We start from the raw sequence: 23,852 nt of genomic DNA, 5'->3' as shown, positions 1-23,852 counted from the left end.
GGACAGCCACCCAGTGCCACAAGAGGATGAATGTTATCATCCATTCTGCCAGGGTGAGTCACTCTTCTCATCACTCTCAACTCACACACTCACAAATCCATCACACATCCACAGGGATCTCACACCTCAAGGGACAACACCACTAACTCTCACACGCACCCTCTATCAGGCTAATATCCTCTGGAGATCGCGTCCTCATCCTGACGATGCCTCCGCTCACCGCACAAACATTCCATGAAGTGCCATGTGTCCTCATACCGTCTCCATCTGCTTTCATGCAGGAGAAGCTGGCTCACAACAGCAGGGAGAGGTCCCAGACCGGAGGTGGAATGGCCCACATTAGGCCGCTCACTTACTTTGAGGAGCGTGGCATCGCGCTGACTGTTGAGGACATGGACCATGCCTGTGGCGACGATGAGGTCGGTGGTGAATATCCACGTGAGGATCCAGCACCACATCATCCCTCTCTCAACGCAACTGTGAGTGCTCCCTCTTGCTTTTGACTGAGCTGCCATGCACTAATTATCTCTATTTTGGTTCACAGGAAGCTCTGCCAAGCGACTGACGTCCTCAGTCAGCCAGTCCCTCCACTTCATCTGCATTCTCGCCTCCATCCAAGAAGATTCCTTCCCCATTGAGGAGCTGGAAATAAGCAGCCTGGAAGACCTGTCGGAGTGCTTACCCACACCCTCCACCAGTGCAGGGACACACACCTTGGTGGAACCTAGACCTAGAACAGGCTCAGGTTCACAATCTGGTGGTCACTGCACAGACACGTGTCTGCAGCAGGAGGAGGCAGGCTCACCGATCTCCCTGGCACTCGGAAGACTGCTGGGGAAGAGGCATCTGTCAGGTCTGAGTCAGATGACGAGTCTCTGGATTTGATCTTCCAACTCATCGTGGAGAGTCAGTAGAAGGTGGGAAACATCATGCGGAGCTGCTGGAAGCCCTCAACAGAGTGGCACCTGAGTTGGAGGGGTATGTCCATTTGATCTCTGATGAAATGGTGCCCACATACACACATATGGAGGATTTCATGGGTAGGATGGCAGACATCATGGATATCCTGACCCAGCAGGATGCAGAGATGTGTGAAAACCTTATCTCCATCGTTGTAACCATGGCTGAGTTCCTGCAGTTGCAACATGAGAGGGAAATGTGGCACCTTGATGTCCTCGCAGGTGTTCCTTCCCCTCAAGGAGTCAGCCTGGGGCCCTCGGGTACCCGAAGGGAGGAGGAGCAGCAGCTGAACACCCCTGGGTCATTCACGCAGGAAACTCAGAGCCTGTCCTCTCCCTCTGAGTCCCGTTTGCCTGTGAACCCCTTCAACCTCATCCTCTATCACCACAGAGAGGGCTGCTGGCTCACAGGAGGACAGCCAAAGCAAGCCGGCTCTCCAGAGGACCCAAGCCAAAGGCATCAGAGGCAACAGGGGCAACCAATTCACAGGCTGTCTCCACCCCTGCCGTGGATGTCAGGGCAGCAACTAGGAGTCTAAAGCATTCAGAAGTTAAGAAATTCTGATCACAGTTGGTTGCATGGGCCAACACATTTTGTCACTTTACAATTTGGAAATATATTCACTTTCACTGAATAATGTGTAATGGTGTCTTTCAATTTCATTGACAGGCTTTGTGAGTCCTCCCACTCTGAGTCCCACACCCACGCACCACTATCGGTTCACATGGTCGGCCCATGAGTGATTCTAAAGGGAGAAGTGTGTGTGCGGCAGGGCCTCTTGAAGCCTGGTGCAAGCACTCTCCCATGCACGGAGACCCTTTCTCCTTCACACTCACCTCACTGTCCTGAGCATTTTCAATGCTGCCTGCTGGGGCTCGCTTTCAGTTGACCATCTGAGCTGACCTGCATCTCCACACACCTACTGAACACACTCCCATGCAGCACCTGATCTCGCCCACCACGACTCTTGTTTCACTTTTGATTTGGTACGTATGGTAGTGCTACAGTTTTTCTTGTACTCTCCCATCCTTTCCTCTCCCTCTGTCACCCATTTCCTTTCCCCTTTTACTGTCAACCCCCCTGGCATCACCTTCCACCTCCCCTCCGTTACCTATCAGCCACAACCCTTTTCATTCGGGGATGTCCAGGTGAACGGGCACGTTCCCTTCCTTCTCGAAAATCCTAATCCCATCCACATTAACCTCCCCTACCTCCTCCTCAAGGCTCGTATCTGTCACCGAGTCCCTATCAGCCACTCTTGCTGTCTCTTCTACCAATTCTGTTGCACCCTCACCCTCCCATCATTCTGGCCCACACTGCCCTCGGTCATTCTCACCATTCCCTTGTACCACGCCCACCCCTGCACCTTTATCAGGACATCCCCCTCTTCTGGACTCCTTCCTCCCTTGGAACCCCTTTCCAATTGGAACTCATTCATCCCCCCAAGACTCCCCTCCTTTAATCCTTTCCCCCCAGACTACCCGCTTTGTCCTCCCTTCCTGACTCCTTCTGCCACTCTTATTCCTTTCTCTCTCCAGGCTCCATCCTCCACCGTTACCCCACCCCCTTCCCCCGCAGACTCCTTCCCCTCTCCACGTTCCTTCTTCTCCCCCTCCCCCCCCAGACTCGTTACTCCCGTTGGACTCCTTCCCCTCTCTTGAATCATTTCCCCCTCTGAACTCCTCTTACGCCTTCCACCACCCCCACCCCCCCTCCTAACATCAACCTCCTCAGTGGCCATCTTCTTCCCCATTACGCCTTCTGCCCCTTGTAGCCCTTCCCCTCACCAGAGACCTTCATTCTCCCCTCCCAACGTCACTCCCAAGTAAAAAATCATGTTTGCCAAATCAAATTTATTAGATTTTTTTTTAGAATGCAATTAATAGGGTTGATAAAAAGGAACAGTGGATGTAGTATACTTTGATTTCCAAAACATATTTGATAAGGTGCCACAGAAAAGGGTTCATGGAGTTGGAGCTAATATATCACCATGGATAGAGGATTACTCTATGGACAGGAAGCAGAGATTAGGGATAAATGAGGCATTTTCAAGTTGGCAGGCTGTGCTAATGGAGTGCCACAGGGATCATTGCTGAGGCCACAGCTATTTAAAATCCATATTAGATGAAGAAATTGAGAGTAATGCATCTATGTTTGCTGATGATTCAAAGTTAGGGGGTGGGAAAGTAAGCTGTGAGGAGGACACAAAGAGGCTGCAAAGAGATAAAGGGCTGGATTTTATGTGCCACCGCCGGGCGTGTTTATGGCAGGGGGCAACGTAAAATAGGGTGGATGCCCACCTCACCACCTTCCCATCCACCCTGAGCTCATCCCATAACACAGTAAGTGGGCAGATGCTGAAATGAGCTGCCCACTTTCTGTATTTAAATAAATAACCAAAGGTCCATTGAGCTTGTTAACAAGCCAGTTGATACTAATAATACACTGCCCGTGCCATAATGCATTTGGCATGGGCAGTCAGGCAGGAGTGGGCAGGCTGTTTTTGTTAAAAGGCTTTCAAAAGGGTGGGAAGGAAGAGGCGCACCATCTTTGGGGGTGCCCTTGGCACATTGTGGGAGCAGCCCCCTGAAGATAATACCAACTTTTCTTTCTACCTAACTGCTCACTGAAACCCTCCACCCCTATGCCCCCTCCCGTGACCCTAAACTAGCCAAACCCTCCCCACCCTATACCCCAGACTGACCTTACTCCAGAATCCACCTGGTCTTCTTCTTGGGGCTAGTTGCAGTCCTGGCAGCGCCCACTGATGAGATCTTGGTACTGCCAGGACTGCTGGAGCTACCACCCAATCAGATTGGCTGCCAGCTCCCGAGGGCGGGATTTCCTCCCCAGTGAGGGGCAGAAGTTCCACTGTAGGGGAATTTAGCCCACCCGCTGGGCATTATGGCTGCAGGACAGGCTGTTGTGCAGTGAGTCAGCTTCTAGCCGACTTTGTTTCCTGGGAGGCGAGCTGTTCCACACACACACACACACACACACACCACCCCCCCCACCCCCCCACAGTGCCCCCACATAATCTGCAGCCCATAGACAGGTTAAGTGAGTGGGCAAGAAGGTGACAGATAGAGTAAATTGTGAGAGCTGTGAGATTATTCACTTTGATAGTAAGAATAGAAAAGCAGTATTTTTTTTTAAAAGACATGAAAATCGCAAATGCTGATGTTCAGGGGGACTTGGGTGTACTTATTTAAGGAACATAAAGTTAGTATGCTGGTTCAGCAAGCAATTAGGAAGACAAGTGGCATGCTGCCCTTTAAAGCAGAAAGGTTGGAACAGATGAATAAAAGTCTTGTTACAACTGTGCAGGACTTTGGTGTGACCACACCTGGAGTATTGTGTGCAGTTTTAGTCTCCATATCTAAGGAAGGATATAGTTGCCTTGGAGGCAGTACAGCAAAGGTTCACTAGACTGGTTTCTCGGATTGGAGGATTCCCCTATGATGAGAGGCTGAGTAAATTGGGCTTACATTCTCTGTAGTTTAGAAGAATGGAAAGTGATCTCATCGAAATATACAAGATTCAGAAGGTTATTCACTGAGAGATTGTTTCCCCTGGCTGGGCAATATAGGACATGAGGGAATAAGGGGTTAATCAGTTAGGACTGAAATGAAGAGAAATTTCTTTACTCAACGAGTTGTGAATCTTTGGAATTATCTGTCTCAGAGGATTGTGAATGCTCAATATATATTGAATATATTCAAGATTGAGGTTGATAGAATTTTGATTTCTCATAGAATGAAGGGATTTGGGGAGCTTCTGGAAAGTGAATTTGAAGTAGCAGGTCAGCCACGGTCATATTGAATGATGGATCAGGCTTCAGGAACAGACTGGTTTACTACTGCTCCTATTTCTTACCTTCTTATGATTTAGCTTCCTTTGCAGCACAAGGAGAAACCTCCAATATCTAGTGGTGCAGTGGAAGTTCAAACTCCTGTTTGCAATGTTAGACTGCTGCCATCACAGCTGTGGATAATAGGGTGGAACTTTCTCATGGAGGCAGGTTTGAAGGGGAGACCAGGAGCAACCTGAGAGATTAGGGTGTCCAGTCAGCAAACTGACACATTCCTGCTGGCAAATGATCTTGCCAAAGGTGGGTGAACAACATCAGCAGCTATCCACCTGGCAGCAGCAAGTTGCCAATAATGAGAAATTAAGAGCTGAATGAGGGAGATGGGGAGGACTCCATTGGGATCCTTCCAACATGGAGGTTGCCTCCTAGAAGATTGGTTCGGAGTGCAGACCCATGTGGGGACAGGACCTAGAAATGGTCCCGACTCCTGAAAGTAAACGATCACCACATGACTCCATCCATAATGTGCAAAGGGGGTGCAGGTTTCACAACAGTCCAGCAATCTGTCATTGAACTAATTACTAGCACTGTTGAGGCACTGCCACTAGCCGGTGGGGGCATGACCCTGCTGTGCTCCCTCAGGATAAGAGCATTCGTTCCCCCCTCTACTGCTGGTCCACCAGCTCCCTTGCTGTCTCCTGTCAGCCAGCCCATCCAGAGAGCTGTCAACAATGGTGAGATACTGCAGTCCAAATCTGAGCCTACTAGCACCAGAGGTGTTCAAGGTCATCCTCCGAGGTCCCCTCCACTGAAAGTCAGCAGCCTTCCATCAGGCACTGGGGTAGCACTGTGTAGCAGCACCAGGACAGGAAAAGGTGCACACAAGATAGCACTAGGTGAAAACACATATGTGATTAGTTAAAGCGAATTACTGTGGATGCTGGAAATCTGAAATAATAACAGAAAATGCTGGAAAAACTCAGCAGATCTGGCAGCATCTGTGGAGAGAGAAACAGAGTTAATGTTTCAAGTCCGTATGACTCTTCTTCAGAGATGGTTAATTATGCTGGTGTGCAACATGACATGTTTTGATATATAATTTTAGTTTAGAACTTTATTCTTTTACATTGCAGCCAAGTGAATGCTCTGATGGTCAATGCCAGTAGCAGATGCAAGGTGAGGTGTGGGGTTTGGTGCATAGGGAATTGTGGTTGTGTTTACAGGCATCATAGGTGGATGAACTGTTCGGGGTTGTCTAAGTTGCCTCCTCCCTTCCTCTTCCTCTTCCTCCTCCTGATCCTGTTGCTCAGTTGATCACCATAAAGCTGGGGCAGGGGTTGTATCCTCATGGTGGCAGGGTTGTGAAGGGCACAGCCGACCACCACAATTCCAGGCAGCCCTTCAATGGGTGCTGCAAGGTTCCTCCAGAGCAGTTCAAGGAGCTGAAATGATATTTCAGGATGCCAATGGTCTATCACATTTCTTGTGGCAGCAAGGCTTTCACTGTAGGCATGCTGCCATATGTGCATCATTTGTGCATCAGGGATTTCAGCCACATTATCAGTGGCTCAGCAAATTTATTTTGCCTTGGTGGCTCAAATTCAAATACACTGACACTGTGTATGGTGACACACCAGCTGTACATTGATGGAGCGAGATTTCTTTCAGTTATGGAACCTCTCAGAGTTGACATGCAGCGCCTCCTGCTGAAAGCCCTTCTCTCCCTCTCCCTCCTCCCTCTTCAAGCAGCTTGTCCTGGTCTGCATGCCCTTTTCACATTCCCCCAATCATTCCCCAAAGGGAATGACTACCAGTGCATCATTGCTTGGAGCAACTGGTTTCTGCAGTTGCCTTTAGGTCAGGATTAAGTCCTTCAGCACCTTCCCTGTATATATTAGCAATTTAAAAAGGACTCTAGAAAGCAACAAACATTTGTACAATCATAGCAGCAACAACCAGAAGCACTCAATCAGTAACTAAGCTGTAAGTAGTTGATGATCCCTTGCACTGGAAGCTGGGGGTGGGGGGGGGGCGGGCTGGTGGCCGGGGGGTGGTGCAGGTTCCCTTCCTGCTGTTTAACATGTGTTTAGCTGTACAAGCTTAAGATAAGTTGCTGGCTGGAACATTGAGTTCCAAAATGAAGTCAACAGCGCACAGGCACACTTCTGGAGCCAGTCATGCCACACACCATATTGTTTATGTTGTTAGCCTGCGTGCACTGAGTGTCCACCAGAAGTACGCAGAATAGGCAGATCATGATGCTAATCAGTATGTAAGCCTGATTTGATGTCAACACTGCTATTTTGGAGTTCAGCATTAAGTTGGCACCATCTCATAATCACACATGACTGCAGCAGCAGGAAGGATGCCAGTTTGATCAGATGTAAACGCGCACAGAGGTGACCGTCCACTGGAAGTGTGCAGAACAGGCAGATCGTGTTGCCAATCAATATGCAATGCAACTGGATGCCAGCACTTTTGGAACTCAATCCTCCTGAGAACTTAAGGCCACCCATAGCACAAAACAGTTGGCACCAAGCACCTGAAATCTATAGTAGCCCCAGTATTTCTAATTCCTCTGCTTTAAGTACTAAATGATATAATTTTGTTTGAGGAGAGAATCAGGTCTTGTGACATTGTTAGGCTGGCACAAACCAACCTATATTCTGTTAGCACCTATATCCATTGTTGCAATAATCTTAATCAGGAAATTGCAGATGTTTTGGAAGTCATTATTGCAAATCCTGCTACATTCACTCAGTAGGAAAACAATGTCAGTGAAACCATGGTTAGGTGCAGTCTGTAGAAATCGGACAAAAATATATTTCTTCAATTCTTAAAACAGTGTCTGCCTCTATTAAGCGCACCATCTTTAGTTAAAAAAAAATGTCTGTGCAATATGTCATAGAATGTGATTTGTGAAGTATAATCTTACCAAAATAAAGGCTAGTTCAGTAAGGGTGAACCCTCTACAATTAACCAGTATGGCATAATTCCAATCTATTCCTCATTTGCAGTTCTTGCCATCTTACTTGAATTTGCTCAGACTTAAAGCAGCAAGTAAGCCTATAATAGGCTATGCCTGATTGCCAATGTAACTAAGAAGTTCAATTGTTCCAGTGCAGACAGAAGGAGGCCATTTGGCACACCAAGTCTGTGCCGATCTCTACAAGAACAACTCGGCAAATTGCATACCCCAGCCCTTTCCCCAAAACCCTTCAGGTGCTTATTTAATTCCCTTTTGAGAGCCACGATCGAATCTGTCTCTACCATTATTTCAGGCAGTGCAGACCAGATCCTAACTGTAAAAAAAATTACTCACTTTGGTTCTTTTGCTAAACACTTTAACTCAGTGTCCTCTGATTCCCAACAAACCTGCCAATGGGAATGGTGTCTCTCTATCTACTCTATATAGACTCCCCCTGATAGTAAACACTTCCATCAAATCTTGCACCAACCCTCTCTCTTCCAATATGGCATCCAATTCAAACTAATTTCTGTAGGCACGAATACATTTCTTGTTGGTTTACTTCAATTTTTTGAGAGCACATCAAATAATTTTTTTTGGATTTTATTTTCAATGCATTACAAGGGAGATCAATCTTTAATATTCTAAATAAATGAGACACCCGAAAACATTTGTGGCACTGTTCTCTCACAGTCATATCAGAGGCATTTTCAAAGATTATTGCCTCTTCAATTTTTTTAAGCCCTTTAAAGCTGTTAAAGCTCTTAAACAGCTTAATATTTGATCTTCTTTGAACAATTTTTTACGTAGTGAATAAAATTTAATACTCATTGAATGAAAACAATGGGAAAAAGCCACAACAATGACAAACAAATTCAATCTGAATGTAAGAGAAGTAATTTGGTTTTACCTGCTGGTATTTCTGTTCTTTTCGGCTTTACAACTTCATGTATATTTTGTACTATTTCAGTCAAATTTACTGATAAATTTGTAAAAGCATCAAAGTTGTTCATCTTGAAAACAAATGGAGAACTTCCGAGATAGGCAACTTTTTGGAGTTCATTTAAGTCTGAATTCTTTACACCAATGGCAATAGCGATCACACCATCATTGCGTAAAGATGCCGAATAACTTTCAACATTATCTTCCGATGGCGCAGACGTAATCAATACTGCAATCTGAGGAATGTCTTCATTTTTTCGACTTCCAGCAGCAGCTGTGAAGAGAGTTTTATGCAGAAAATCCAAAGCCAGGCCTGTTTTTAATGAGGATCCGCCTTTATACTGGAACTTTCTCTTCATGTAATTCAGTACATCCCTCTTGCTTAACAATGTATTGAATGCAAACTCCAATTGTTGGCCATCACTGTACTGAGCAAGGCCAATTCTGTATGCATCCTTTCCTATATTCAGCTTGTTGGCAGCTTTTATAAGAAGAATCCGTATCTGTCTAAATGCTTGGGGTCCCATATTTTGAGATCCATCAACCAGAAATGCAACATCAGCAACAGATTTAGCATGAACTGCTAATTTAGGGGGAAAAAAAAGTTAATGTCAAGAAAGACACTTGAACATTTCCGTATCACCTTCAATATGACTGAGTGAAATCAATCTTCTAATTCCCATTTTTCAGGCACCATATTACCATGATTTCACCACTTTGCAACCTGCAGTTTACTCCCTTGATCTCAATTTCAGATTTTCAGAAACTCTGAGCTCAGTTCAATAGCTAAGTGTACAATGTTTGAACTGAATCCACGAGCTGTAAATGAATGTCAATTAGAAGATCTGAAGCAAAAGACCAGGGCCAGTAATTAACAGGAGTTCTCCTGATCTCCTGTTATAATGACAGTATAAGATAGGCAGAGAACCCCATAAAAATGGTGTGAGCAGCCACTCGGTTGGGGTTTCTGCTGATCTCCCATTGAAGTTACGAAAGGTGATCAGGGAACCAAACCACTGAGAAAATTCTATCCGGTATAACTGGTTTAGATTAGCTACTAAAAATGTGTTTGCCACTTGACACCTAACATTCTCAGCTGACTGTGTAATTTTTGTTGAGGCAGCTAGGTTTTCTGTTGTAGAATTCACTGCAAACAGCTAAGCAACAGATGAAGATTCTGAGGCTAAGTACATTATGCTTTTAAGCAGTTTAGAATAGCTGACTCCTGATGATTCAAGGTTGCTTATTTGTCCAAAGATAGTCAAATTATCCCAAAATTTGAATTGAGCGATTATACGAAAATGGCACAGTAGTGCCTCTAAGGGTGATCCAAATTTGAATTAAGCAACTTCGAATTAGCAGAAGTACATTATACATACTTTTTTGAAACAGTCATTATCTTATCACAATTCTTAAACATTTGTTTTATTAAATTAAGATTGGATGTCCACAAATTCTGGACAGACTGACTGCAGAACCTACATTTTTATCTCACAGAATTTGGCTGGGGTTGTTGGAGAAATTGGCTGCCACAGAATTGTAGAGGTTTTGATGATAGCAAGCACTGCACATAACATGTTAACATTTTTGGTAACCAATAGTCAGGCAAAGGACTGGTAAATTGTAGTCCCGGTCATGCAGTAGCAAACCGTATAAAGAATCCTAGAAAAGCCCCAATTTTCATCAGAACAAATCAATGGCTTTTAGTATAAACATATAAGAATAGTCAGTAAAAAAACCAAACTGAGAACCTCTGGAGTATTTATTTAACCAAAATCCTATTAAAAGACATATCAAACTAACCCACGGGCCTTAAGCGTTCTCAGGCATACAATCAGATGTTTCTCTGGATTGAATGGTTTTAATACATGGATGTAGAATTGAAAAGAACCACCTCGGGAATGTTTTTATATAAGTATATAAGTTAAGGTGTCAAATTGAGAAAACTTTGTTTAATGTAAATAAAACTACTTAAATACCATGTTGCTGAGAGCTGGTAAGGTATAGATATATTGTCAGAAGGAAGGCTGTTTCAAACAGCCCCATGTTGGCAATAGTTCCAAGTACTTGTCCTGCCAAAAATATAAAGAAAAACAGAAAATATGTTATATATTTCTTAATTTCTGATATTTTATGACAGTTATATATTAAATCATGCACTCTTGGAAAACCAGAACGAGTTATTTTAAGTGCATTTTTTGTTTTGATTTAAGAAAACAGTAATCTAAGATTGCAATTACATTTAAAAGACATGCACTATATTGCTTTGCTATTAGATCACAGTAGACTTGCAAATAATCAATGCACATATTCTGAACCGAAGGTCTGTGATGTGGGTTTAGAATATGCCAATATTCTGAACTATCCCACAATCCTAGGTAAAGTTATTGCCTCTGTGAAAAGTGAGCCTGTTCAAAATTTCAGAGATAAAGACATCCAAAAGGGATCTATCTCCCAAATGACTATTTAAATCCTCAGACTGTGCAAAATAATGATTAAAACTATAATTAAAGAAAATTTTAAGTGGTTTTTAAACTTGGAAATACCTGATCAGCTATAGTTGGCAGAAATTCAAAAATCCGAAATGCATATTGATTTTTAAGGTAAGATGAACAATTTTTGTTAATTTTAATAAGGGAGCAGATGTTCGGAGCCACAGTGACTTAATAGTTAGAACAAAGAACAAAGAAAAGTACAGCACAGGAACAGGCCCTTTGGCCCTCCAAGCCTGCGCCGATCATATTGCCTGTCAACTAAAACATTTTTGCACTTCCGGGGTCCGTATCCCTCTATTCCCATCCTATTCATGTATTTGTCAAGCTGCCTCTTAAACACCACTATCGTACCTGCTTCCACCACCTCCTCTGGCAGCGAATTCCAGACACTCACTATCCTCTGCGTAAAAAACTTGCCCCACACATCTCCTCTATAGTTTTCTCCTCTCACCTTATATCTATGTCCCCTAGTATTTGACTCTTCCACCCTGGGAAAAAACTTCTGACTATCTACTCTGTCCATGCCACTCATAATTTTGTAAACTTCTATCAAGTCGCCCCTCAATCTCCGCCGCTCTAGTGAGAACAATCCGAGTTTCTCCAACCTCTCCTCATAGCTAATAACCTCCAGACCAGGCAGCATCTTGGTAATCCTCCTCTGCACCCTCTCCAATGCCTCCAGATCCTTCTGGTAATTTGGCGACCAGAATTGCACACAATATTCCAAGTGGGGCCTAACCAAGGTTCTATACAGTTGCAGCATGATTTCCCAGCTTTTATACTCAATACCCCTGCCAATGAAGGCAAGCATGCCATATGCCTTCCTGACTACCTTATCCACCTGCGTTGCCACTTTCAGTGACCTGTGGACCTGTACACCCAGATCCCTCTGCCCGTCAATGCACTTATTTGCACAATGTTACTTGCACAGAAATCTGAGGTTATTGGTGGATGAAGAAGGGATGTCTCCGAACAATATCTTTGAAGGAAGACTGAGAAAGCATATTTGAAATTGAGCTTGAATTCATAATTGAAACCTGTATCAGAACAAACATTGACTTCTCTTCACACCTCGGAGAAAGAGATCAAACAAGAAATGAAGGGAAATTGCACACATCAAAAAAAGAAACAAAGAGAAATGCTTATTTCCCACATGCAAAAGTCAGGAAAAAGGGAGGAAATCTGCACTGTGCCAAGACTCCACCTCTTTTCTGCTACCCTAGAACCCTCAGAGATTGATTGCAACAATGCAGTGCTGCCTGGAGTGAAGGGTGCTCACAGGATCATCTGTAGCCTCATCCCCACAATAAAGAGGCCACTGGGCAAGTGATTCTAAAATGGAGGCATTCACTATTGGCCTTCAGCCTTGAAGGACCATGCTGAAAGAATAATGCAAATGGGCTTCCTGAGTTCTTGGTGTGTCATCTTACAGAGTCTACATGATCTAAATGTCACAATAAGGTTTGTGCTAACTGCAATAGCAGATATTCAGATCCAGTACCGAGAAAATGGCCCGGCATGAGTCTACAATCATAATACTGGCATCACTCCAGTATAAGCCAAACCTCAATGCACCTGTAGAAGCAATTCAACCTTCAGGAGAGTCCTCCACCCCTGCCACACCATCACCCCCCAACACCTCCCAAAGGATTCAGGAGCCAGGAGCTGTGAGACCAATTATCAGGCTTGAGGTCAAGATAACTATTGACGTCCATTTCTGTGACATTTCCAATAGAGCTTAAAGTCCTGATTTTAATTGATTGTAGGGCAAGAGTGGGGCTAGTGGGATGGGTGTCAGGCCATTTTAATTCATGAGCCTCATTGATATATACCAGACCAGTCTACTGCCAGTTGCATCAATCTGATGAACAATATCCAGGCTTGGACTGACAAGTGGAAAGTAACATTCACGCCATACAAGTGCTAATTAATGATCACTTCCAACAAGAGAGAATCTAACAATCATCCAATGACATTCAATGACATTACCTTCTTTGAATCCCCCACTATTGACCAGAAACTAAACTAGATTAGCCATATAAATAATGTGACTACCAGAGGAGGTCAGAGGCTAGGAATCCTGAGGTGAGTAACTCACCTTCTGACTCCCCGAAGCCTGCCCACAACAAGTCAGGAGTGTGATGAAATACTCTCCATTTGCCTGGTTGAGTGCAGCTCCAACAAAACTCAAGAAGCTCAATCCCATCCAGAACAAAACAGCTCACGTGATTGGCACCCCATCCACAAACATTCACTCCTTCCACCATTGATGCACAGTGGCAACAGTGTGTACCATCTACAAGGTGCACTGCAGAAAATCATCAAGGCTCCTTAGACAGCACCTTCCAAACCCAAGACTGCTACCATCTAGAAGGACAAGGGCAGAAGACACATGGGGGTACCACCCCCTGGAAGTTCCCCTCTAAGCCACTCACCATCTTGACTTGCAAATATATTGGCCGTTTCTTCACTGTCGCTGGGTTAAAACCCTGGAACTCCCTCCCTAACAGCACTGTGGGTGTACCTCCGCCACATGGACTGCAGCAGTTCAAGAAGGCAGCTCACCACCACCTTCTGAAAGGCAATTAGCAAAAGCAGCCTGTCTGTACAGGAGGGGAGGAAGGGAGGAAGAGCAATAGCAATAGGGGATTCTATAGTCAGGGGAACAGATAGGTGATACTGTGGCCGTCACTGTGACTGCAGGATGGTATGTTGCTTCCCAGGTGCCAGGGTCTGAGATGTCACTGAACGGCTGCAGGGCATCCTGAAGGGGAAGGGTGATATGGCAGAGATCATGGTACATGTTGGTACCAATGACATAGGTAGAAAGAGGGATGAGGTCTTGCATCAAGAATTCAGGGAGTTAGGCAGTAGACTAAAAAGCAATACCTCTCAGGTTGTAATCTCTGGATTACTCCCAGTGCCATGTGCTAGCAAGCTCAAAAATAGGAGAATAGCACAGATGAATACATGGCTTAAGAGTTGGTGCAGGAGAGAGGGTTTTAGATTCCTGGATCACTGGGACTGTTTCTGGGGAAGGTGGGACCTGTACAAGTTGGACGGTCTACATCTGAACCAGATCGGGACTAACATCCTTGCGGACGGGTTTACTAGTGCTCTTGGGAGGAATTTAAAATAATTTGGCAGGGGGAAGGGACACAGAATGTTCACAGAATAGGGACACATGATAATACAGTAAAACAATCAAGTCAGATGGAGTACAGCTGCAATAAGTTTAAAGGGAGTAAGGCAAGGCTGGATGGCCCCTACGTTAATGAGAGGGGTATTACAGGTAAAATGGATGAATTAAGGGTGAGGATTGACATGTGGAATTGTGATATAGTAGCCATCACTGAGACATGGTTGAGGGAAGGGCAGGACTGGCAGCTCAACATTCCGGGATATAGAATCTCCAGGCGAGACAGGGGCGAGGGTAAAAGAGGAGGAGGCATTGCATTATTAGTTAAGGAGTCAGTTATTGCAGTAAGGAGAGATGGTATCTTGGAGGGGGCATCGAATGAAGCTTTGTGGGTAGATCTCAGGAATAAAAAAGGGGAAACCACATTATTAGGTGTTTATTATAGACCCCCAGATAGTCAGCAGGAAATTGAGGAGCAAAAATGTGCACAATTTGTGGAGGTGTGTAAAAACAATAACAATAAGGTAATTATATTAAAAACAAAAATAAAAATATCTGGAAAAACTCAGCAGGTCTGGCAGCATCTGCAGAGAGGGACACAGTTAACGTTTCGAGTCCATATGACTCTTCAACAGAACTAAGTAAAAATAGAAGAGAGGTGAAATATAAGCTGGTTTAAGGGAGGGGGGGGTGGTTGGTGGGACAGGTAGAGCTGGATAGAGGGCCAGTGATAGGTGGAGATAACCAAAAGATGTCACAGACAAAAGGACAAAGAGGTGTTGAAGGTGATGATATTATCTAAGGAATGTGCTAATTAAGGGTAGAAAGCAGGACAAGCAAGGTACAGATAGCCCTAGTCGGGGTGGGGTGGGTTGAAGGAATCAAAATAGGCTAAAAGGCAGAGATAAAACAATGGATGGAAATACATTTAAAAATAATGGAAATAGGTGGGATATTGGGGGGAAAAAAGGGGGGAATTGGAAAGGGGGTGGAGATGGAGGAGAGAGTTCATGATCTAAAATTGTTGAAATCAATATTCAGTCCAGAAGGCTGTAAAGTGCCTAGTCGGAAGATGAGGTGCTGTTCCTCCAGTTTGTGCTGAGCTTCACTGGAACATTGCTCTCATGCCCACATTTTGATCCTTGGCCTGCTGCAATGTTTCCAGGTCCAGATGAGAGCATGAAGCAGCACCGAAGCAATCATCGATGTACTGGAGAAAGAGTTGTGGGAGGGGGCCGGAGTAGGACTGGAGCAAGGAATGTTCCACATACCCCATAAACAGTCAGGCATAATGAAAATCCCTTTTTGCAATAATACTGATCGAGCGTACAGCAAAGAATTGTCCCTCAGCCGAGGGTTTGGCTTACTTCGATGGTTCAAGAAGATATAAAAGATTCCCACGCTCTTAAAAAAGAGTAGGGAATTACCGGTATTCTGGTCAACATGCCAAGTACCAAAAGAAACTGATTCATCAGTCAGTTCACTGTTTAGGGGTACAATAGTGTAGTGGTTTACTACAGAGGCCTGGCATAATTAATCCAGAGAATGTGAGCTCAAATCCCACCTGGGCAACTTGAGAATTTGAATTCAGTTCCAAGTAATCCGTAAATCAAATGCTGATATCAATAAAAGTGACAATGAGGCTCTTGGATTGTTGCAATGACCTTTAGGAAAGGAAACCTGCCATCCTTACCAATTTTGGTCTATATCTGACTCCAGTAACACTTGAAATAAAAGTGGGAACTTTAATTACGTGTGGCTTCCTTCATGCTCAGCTGAGATCTCTCTCTTTCCAGGAGACTTCCCTCTGGCAAGCTACTCAGTGGTTGAAGAATAAGGCCCAACCCACCTTCTAAGGGCAATCAGGGATGGGGCAAGAGTACATGCCAGCCATGCCAGTAACACCCACATGCTGAGAATGAATAACAATAGCCCAGAATTACTCATGTGATATGTCTATATTACAATTATTACAAATGTAGAGGAAATCGCGCTCCTGGGGTGGGAGCGGGAGGAGGGCGAGTGCCGAAGTCTGCGCAGGGCTCAGGGCAGTGCATAATGGAAGCTCCTGGAAGGTAGAGAGCTGCCTCAGGGAGCTGAAGAATATAAAATCCTTAAATAAAGATGTGGAAAATGTGGGAAAAACAAATGTCCCCACATAGGACTGACTCACATGAATATAGACATAATAAAAATTCTGTCAAAGCGTTTTTATATTGCAAATAAAGAATAATTCACCACAGGAAATAATTATGGAACAGAATTTTACGCCCCATGGACGGGCACATGCCTGACCCAATCGGGCATAAAATAACACGTAATGACATGGAACGAGCATCCCAACGTCATTGCGTGATATTTCGCTCAGCAGGCGCGAGTGAGAGTCGGCATCGCGCCCACTGACAATTAAGAGGTCTATTAAGGCCACTAATCAATGAATTAGCTGCTTTTTGCTGTCTGTCCAACCTTACGGTTGGCAGGGGGGCGAATCGGCCAGGTGGCCTTTGCATTTCTGAGGAAACCCCCTCCACGAGGGGGGTGAGGTTTCCCACAAATTTAAAAAAATGTTCCCTCTACATTGGAGAGACCAAATGCAGACTGGGTGACCGCTTTGCAGAACACCTTTGGTCTGTCCACAAGCATTACCCAGACCTCCCTGCTCTCATGCCCACATGTCCGTCCTTGGCTTGCTACATTGTTCCAGTGAAGCGCAACGCAAACTGGAGGAACAGCACCTCATCTTCCGACTAGGCACTTTACAGCCTTCTGGACTGAATATTGATTTCAACAATTTTAGATCATGAACTCTCTCCTCCATCCCCACCCCCTTTCCGATTCCCCCCTTTTTTCCCCCAATATCCCACCTATTTCCATTATTTTTAAATGTATTTCCATTCATTGTTTTATCTCTGCCTTTTAGCCTATTTCGATTCATTCAACCCACCCCACCCCCACTAGGGCTATCTGTACCTTGCTTGTCCTACTTTCTACCCTTAATTAGCACATTCCTTAGATAATATCATCACCTTCAACACCTCTTTGTCCTTTTGTCTGTGACATCTTTTGGTTATCTCCACCTATCACTGGCCCTCTATCCAGCTCTATCTGTCACACCCACCCACCCCTTTAACCAGCTTATATTTCACCTCTCTTCTATTTTTACTTATTTCTGTTGAAGAGTCATACGGACTCGAAACGTTAACTGCGTTCCTCTCTGCAGATGCTGCCAGACCTGCTGAGTTTTTCCAGGTATTTTTGTTTTTGTTTTGGATTTCTAGCATCCGCAGTTTTTGGCTTTTATCTTAGTGCATAATTATATTAGGTGATTTCAACTTTCCCAACATTAATTGGGATAGATATTGTGTTAAGGGCTTGGATGGAGTGGATTTCTTGAAATGTGTACAGGAGAAAGTTTTAGGTCAATATGTAGAGGGGCCAACAAGGGACGGTGCATTGCTGGACCTAATTCTGGGGAATGAATCCGGATAGGTGGCTGAGGTGGCGATGGGTGAGCATTTTAGTGATAGCGACCACAACATGGTACAGTTTAAGTTTGTTATGGGCAAAGAAATCGACAAGTTGCAAAAAAATGGATTGGGGGAGAGTGGAGTTTAGTAAAATAAGGCAGGATCTGGCCAGGGTAGACTGGGAACAGTTACTTGTGGGGAAATCTACAGAGGAACAGTGGGGGGTGTTCAAAAAGGAAAAGGGGAGGGTACAGGCTCAACATGTTCCCTCTAGGGTGATAGGAAGGAGTAACAAGCCCAGAGAACCATGGATGATCAGAGATATTCAGGTTACGATGAGAAGGAAAAGAAAGGCTTCTGGCAGGTACAAGGGAAGCAAATCAGCGGAGGCATTAGTGGAGTACAGACAGTGCAGGGTGGAGCTTAATAAAGCAATTAGGAGAGCAAAGAGGGGATATGAGAAAGCTCTGGCTGGTAAAAGTAGGGAAAATCCCAAGATATTCTGTAAGTATATCAATGGGAAGAGGATAACCAGGGAAAGAGTAGGGCCCATAATAGACCAAGGGGGGAATCTATGGGTGGAGCCAGAGGACATCGCTGGAGTGTTGAATGAATACTTCACGTCCGTCTTCACCCAAGAGAATGAGGATGAAGGTATGGAACTTGGGGAGAGAGACTGCAAGGTTCTTAAGCAAATTGATATAGGGAGAGATAAGGTATTGGAGGTGTTGGCAGGCTTAAAAGTGGACAAATCTCCAGGTCTGGATGATTTGTGTCCCAGACTGCTGAGGGAGGCAAGGTAGGAGATCACAGGGGCTCTGACCCAAATTTTTAATTCCTCTCTGGCCATGGGGGAGGTTCCAGAGGACTGTAGTACAGCTAATGTGGTTCTGCTGTTTAAGAATGGTTGCAGAGATAAGCCAGGGAACTACAGGCCAGTGAGTCTCACGTCTGTGGTAGGGAAACTACTAGAGACATTTCTGAAGGAGAGAATCTATTTCCACTTGGAGAGGCAAGGTTTGATCAGGGATAGTCAGCATTGCTTTGTCAGCGGGAGGTCATCCTAACAAATTTGATTGAAGTTTTTGAGGAGGTGACCAGGTGTTTAGATGAGGGTGGTGCAGTTGATGTAGTTTATATGGATTTCAGCAAAGTCTCTGACAAGGTCCCACATGGGAAGCTTATAAAGAAGGCAAAGGCTCATGGGATACAGGGCAATTTGATAAGGTGGATTCAAAATTGGCTTAGATGTAGGAGGCAGAGTGTGATGACAGAAGATGCTTTAGTGAATGGAAGCCAGTGTCCAGTGGCGTACTACAGGGATCTGTTCTCGGTCCCCTATTATTTATCATTTATATAAACAACATAGATGACTATGTAGGGGGTAGGATTAGTAAGTTTACGGATGACACAAAGATTAGCCGGGTGGTTAACAGTGAGGTTGAGTGTCTTGGGCTACAGGAAGATATAGACGGGATGGTCAAATGGGCAGATAAGTGGCAGATGGAATTTAACTCAGATGGAATTTGACAAGGAAGTATTCAATGAATGGCATGACACTAGAAAGTTCTGAAGAATAAAGGGACCTTGGCGATTGTGTCCATTGATCTCTGAAGGCAGAGGGGCATGTTATTGGGGTAGTGAAAAAGGCATATGGGACACTTGCCTTTATCAATCGAGGCATAGATTACAAAAGTAGGGAGGTCATGTTGGAGTTGTATAGAATCTCAGTGAAGCCACAGCTGGAGTGCTGTGTGCAGTTCTGGTTGCCACATTATAGGAAGGATGTGATTGCACTGGAGGGGGTGCAGAGGAGATTCACCAGGATGTTGCCTGGGATGAAACATTTAAGTTATGAAGAGAGATTGGATAGACTTGGATGGTTTTCACTGGAACAGTGAAGACTGAGGGGTGACCTGATCGAGGTGTACAAGATTATGAGGGGCATGGACAGGGTGGATAGTGAGCAGCTGTTCCCCTTAGTTGAAGGGTCAGTCCCAAGGGGTCATAAGTTCAAGGTGAGGGGCAGGAGGAAAAGTTTTTTTACCCAGAGGGTGGTGACAGTCTGGAATGCACTGCCTGGGAGGGTGGTGAAGGCGGGTTGCCTCACATCCTTTAAAAAATACCTGGATGAGCACTTGGCACGTCATAACATTCAAGGCTATGGGCCAAGTGCTGGTAAATGGGATTAGATAGGTATGTCAGGTGTTTCTCACATGTCGGTGCAGACTCGATGGGCTGAAGGGCCTCTTCTGCACTGTGATTCTGTGAATTAGGGATGGGCAATAAATGCTGGCGTAGCCAGCGATGCGCACATCCCATGAATGAATAAGAAAAAAATCACAACAGGGCGCTGAGGATCTGTGAAAATGGTTCCAGGCATTCAGTTACGTGGCTGGAGGTGCTGGTGATCATGTTTTGAGGAGGCCTGGTCTCTAGGTTTCCTTGTGGGGCCCAGAGGTAAACTCTTGCTCTCCCTGACCAACAAGGAAGCCACTTTTTTAAAATTCGCTTACCCTTTCAGCCTTAACCTCGGCCCACTTTTCCTTTGCACCATCATTGGGCACCAGATTTGATTGCTGATCTCTGACATCATCCAAATCCAACATTTGAACCTCAATGAGACTCTCACCTCTCTGGTGCGAGGGCATCTCTGGTTGGCCAGAGTAAGCTTGTCAAAATGGCACATGGGCAGCCACTGACGATCTGGTCTGCAGGTTGCTGTAAGCATTCTACGCCTTGCTTGTCTCATTCTCATCAGGTATGAGAGTTTAAATCAGGGCCTAGGATATGCACTGGAGCTTTGTGCTAACGCTTCCAGCAGAGGTGGAGTTAAACCACTTTATGATGTTTAGCCCAGTGTTCAGAAGTATTTTGGTTTTTGCTTGCCTTTTGTATTTCAGTGTTCTTGGAGAATTTCATTTATGAGGATTGGAGAAGGGGGTTTATCAGATGTTGTCTTAAGTGTCTCTCTTCAGGTCCATTGGGTCCTTGGCTTCTTTCTCCTGCTACTGAGAATAGCAAAAGGGCTATTGGTTCATCTTCCTTGTGGAGTCACCATTGAAAGGTTATGCAGGATATAGCATGCCACAACTACTTTGGAGATGTTGGTGTTAGGACTGCCTGTGTCCCCACTGCCAAGCCAACTCCATGTGCATCATGGAAATATCCCTTCAGAATACCAATGGTATGGTGCATAATTAGAGGAGACCCGCCATGGGTCTTATTATTACCTTTGCAATACTGGCAAGTGTACAGGTATCTAACATTAGCCAAGGCAGCATGGGATAACCCTTCCAACTTTAAAGTTAACAGAGACTCATCACCTTCCCCCGGAATAGAGGAGAAATGACAGAGTTCCTTGGGATGAAGCTTCCTACTTGTGTAAGCCATGTAGCAATCCAAGACTGCTTTATTTTGGTGTGAGACAAGTCAACGCAGAATTGAAGGGTTTCTAACTAATAATGTCATACCTGATTAACCTGTTATTTCCATTCATTCCCCAATGGCAGAGCGGGTTGGGGGAGGTGAGAGCATCTTTTACTTGGTCCCACTTCCACCAGAATTTATCATGCATCTTAGCTGGGGCAGAGCTCTGATATGCTAGAAAACTGCTATATTTCCAAGAAGAGCATTTTGGAATTTCTAGGCCATTTTATAGTTAAACTGAAGTCTTACATTGAATTGTTAAAGGTCATGCAAATAAAATCTTGTAAACCTGCCACCAAGTCCTTAGAGTCACTGGGACCACAAGGAATTTATGCATGACTTTATCCACATTAGCTGCCTCCTTTTAACTGTTGTACCAAACACTTGCTCAGGTCATTCCACTACAGCTTTGAAAAGTACTTCCAGAGCCTAGTCGGTAAAAATGATGTTTCAAATGATGTTTTACTGATGGTTGCAAATGTTCTGTGATTGACTGGGTTTATTTGTCCTTTTCCATGATTAAATAATACTCTCACAAGTTGCACATTTCTCAATCAAATTATCTGATTATTTCAAGAAGCAAATGAAAATATAGCCCTCGACTGTCCCACTCTGTGAATATTCAACATGTCCCCCCCACCCCCAGCCATAAAAAAATGCCATTTTAATTATAGCAAAATTATGTGAAAACGTTATGAAATACTCATGGCATCTGTACCTACTCAGAAACTATATGACATGACTGAAAAATTAAAACGCACATCACTTTATCACTAATTTCTGATTCAGTCTGGGTCACATTTTACATTTTAAAATATTGTAACGTCCTGTCTTTGCTTTTATGAGACTTCAACCTTCTGCACGGTTCATTTTTTAAAAAGTACATGATTCAGTTTTTGCTTTAACTACCAATTAGGTTGAAAGTACGAGTGATGAGCTTTTTCTTGGAAGGGTTGTTGTTAAGAACAATTTGTTTTGATCAAAAATAGTTTTATCATCTAATTAAAACCACGCATCTATTCTATTTGAAGATAAAACCTAGCTTTATGTTTCAAGATTGCACCATGAGAAATACATGAGAAAGATCCAGATATATAAATCAGTATAACAATTAACATTAGAGTCCAGGCAAAGATCTCAAATATGCAACATAAATTGAACTAATGAGCACCAAATATCACAGCAAAGGTGATTTGATCCAAAAAGCAATAGCTAACATCAAAATTTCCTGTAAGTCATATTAACTTTAAAATTAAAAATATCCCACTGGATAAAATATTTCAATTTAAAATTTAGGTAATTATTTATGTTCCTTCTGATGCAAGAATTTTGTACAATTACAGATTAATTGTACAATTACCAATTAATGCACTTGGAAAATTTCACATTTGATAACTGTACCAATTTTTATAACCAAAACTGTACTGCTGAATTATTATACAGCTAATTGGCAAAGGTAAATGTTTATGCTTCATACTCAAAGTGCATTAAGCCAATGTTTTAAAAGAAAAATAGTACTTACCGTTCCAGACGATTTACAGCTGCCCTGTTAGAGGAGGTTCTGACACTCCAAGCCAGTATGCAGCTTTCACATTAATAAAGCTGTGAGAAGCTCCTCCTCCCTCTTCTCACTACCAATACTAGTGAGCATCTCCCAGTGGCAACAAGTCAGGACCAATTAACCCTTAGTACACTGACCAAAGTTTAAAACACAGACTAATGTCGGTAGCTAAGACACCAGAAGTCGACTGGTCAAAACAAAATCCAAATAATGTTTGGAGTCATGATTAACTTCTTCATGTGTGTATCCGTGCTTCATTTTCAAGATACTCTTCAGGAGAAAAAGTTGAAAACAGGCACAGATGGACTTGCTGTTCGATAAACAAGGTTGGACTGTTAAAACACTCTAGGCACAAAATTTGGATGTGTAGCGCTCATTTTTTGGGTGTTACTAGTGGCGTTAGAGGTCCATAATGGTAACCCATCATACATGCACTTTTATGGCATTTACACATTTTAAAAATAGTGTAATATCCTATCTTTACCTTTATTTTGGTAAATAAGACTGAAGTGTACCTTCAGCCTTCTGAAGGGTTTATTTTTGAAAATACATGTTTTACTTTTTACTTTAACTACCAGTTGGGATGCAAGTGCAAGTGATAAGCCTTTTTTGAAAGGGTGAGTTGCCATATTGGGAATGATGTTCATGCGTACATGCAATGAGCATCTGCCAAAAGTGTGCAGAGTAGATAAATCATGATGTCATGCAGCATGTAATGCTGATTGGATGCCAGTGCTGCCATCTTGGAGCTAAATGTCCCACCTAACTCCATCTCTTAACCTCACAGTGTTAAACACACATTCAGCAGCAGGAAGGTCCCCCCACCAGTACTTATTAAAGACATCATCAACTACTTACTGGTTAGTTGCTGATTGATTTTCACTGACTGTTGGTATGAGCTTTTGGTGCTTTCTAGAGCTCTTCAAAGTTGCAAAATCCAGAGGGAATGGTGTGGCAGAAGCTGAAGGACTTTGTACTGGTTTCAAAGCTTCTGCAAAAACAGTTGCTCCAAGACACGGTAGTAGTAGGCATTTCCTTTCGATGAGCAGAGGTTATGCAGAGTGGGCAAATTGTTAAAAG

General features: G+C 43.9%; 1 protein-coding gene across 1 annotated transcript in view; it reads right to left on the bottom strand.

Annotated features, from left to right (window-relative positions):
• LOC121275854 (collagen alpha-3(VI) chain-like) overlaps positions 1-22,778 on the bottom strand; it is a 143,638-nt gene extending 120,860 nt beyond the window's left edge. The window contains exons 1-3 of the mRNA XM_041183580.1: positions 22,734-22,778; positions 10,661-10,753; positions 8,650-9,264 (exon numbers count right to left, since the gene is read on the bottom strand). Coding sequence (XP_041039514.1) covers positions 8,650-9,264; positions 10,661-10,727 — 682 coding nt within the window. The 5' untranslated portion in view covers positions 10,728-10,753; positions 22,734-22,778. The remainder of the gene's footprint in view (positions 1-8,649; positions 9,265-10,660; positions 10,754-22,733) is intronic.
• Positions 22,779-23,852: the final 1,074 nt, after the last annotated feature.

Source organism: Carcharodon carcharias, chromosome 3 (assembly GCF_017639515.1).
Source record: "Carcharodon carcharias isolate sCarCar2 chromosome 3, sCarCar2.pri, whole genome shotgun sequence".
NCBI classification, from domain to species: domain Eukaryota; kingdom Metazoa; phylum Chordata; class Chondrichthyes; order Lamniformes; family Lamnidae; genus Carcharodon; species Carcharodon carcharias.
Note: the sequence above shows the minus strand (reverse complement) of the source record. Positions and strands in the feature narration are given on the sequence as shown.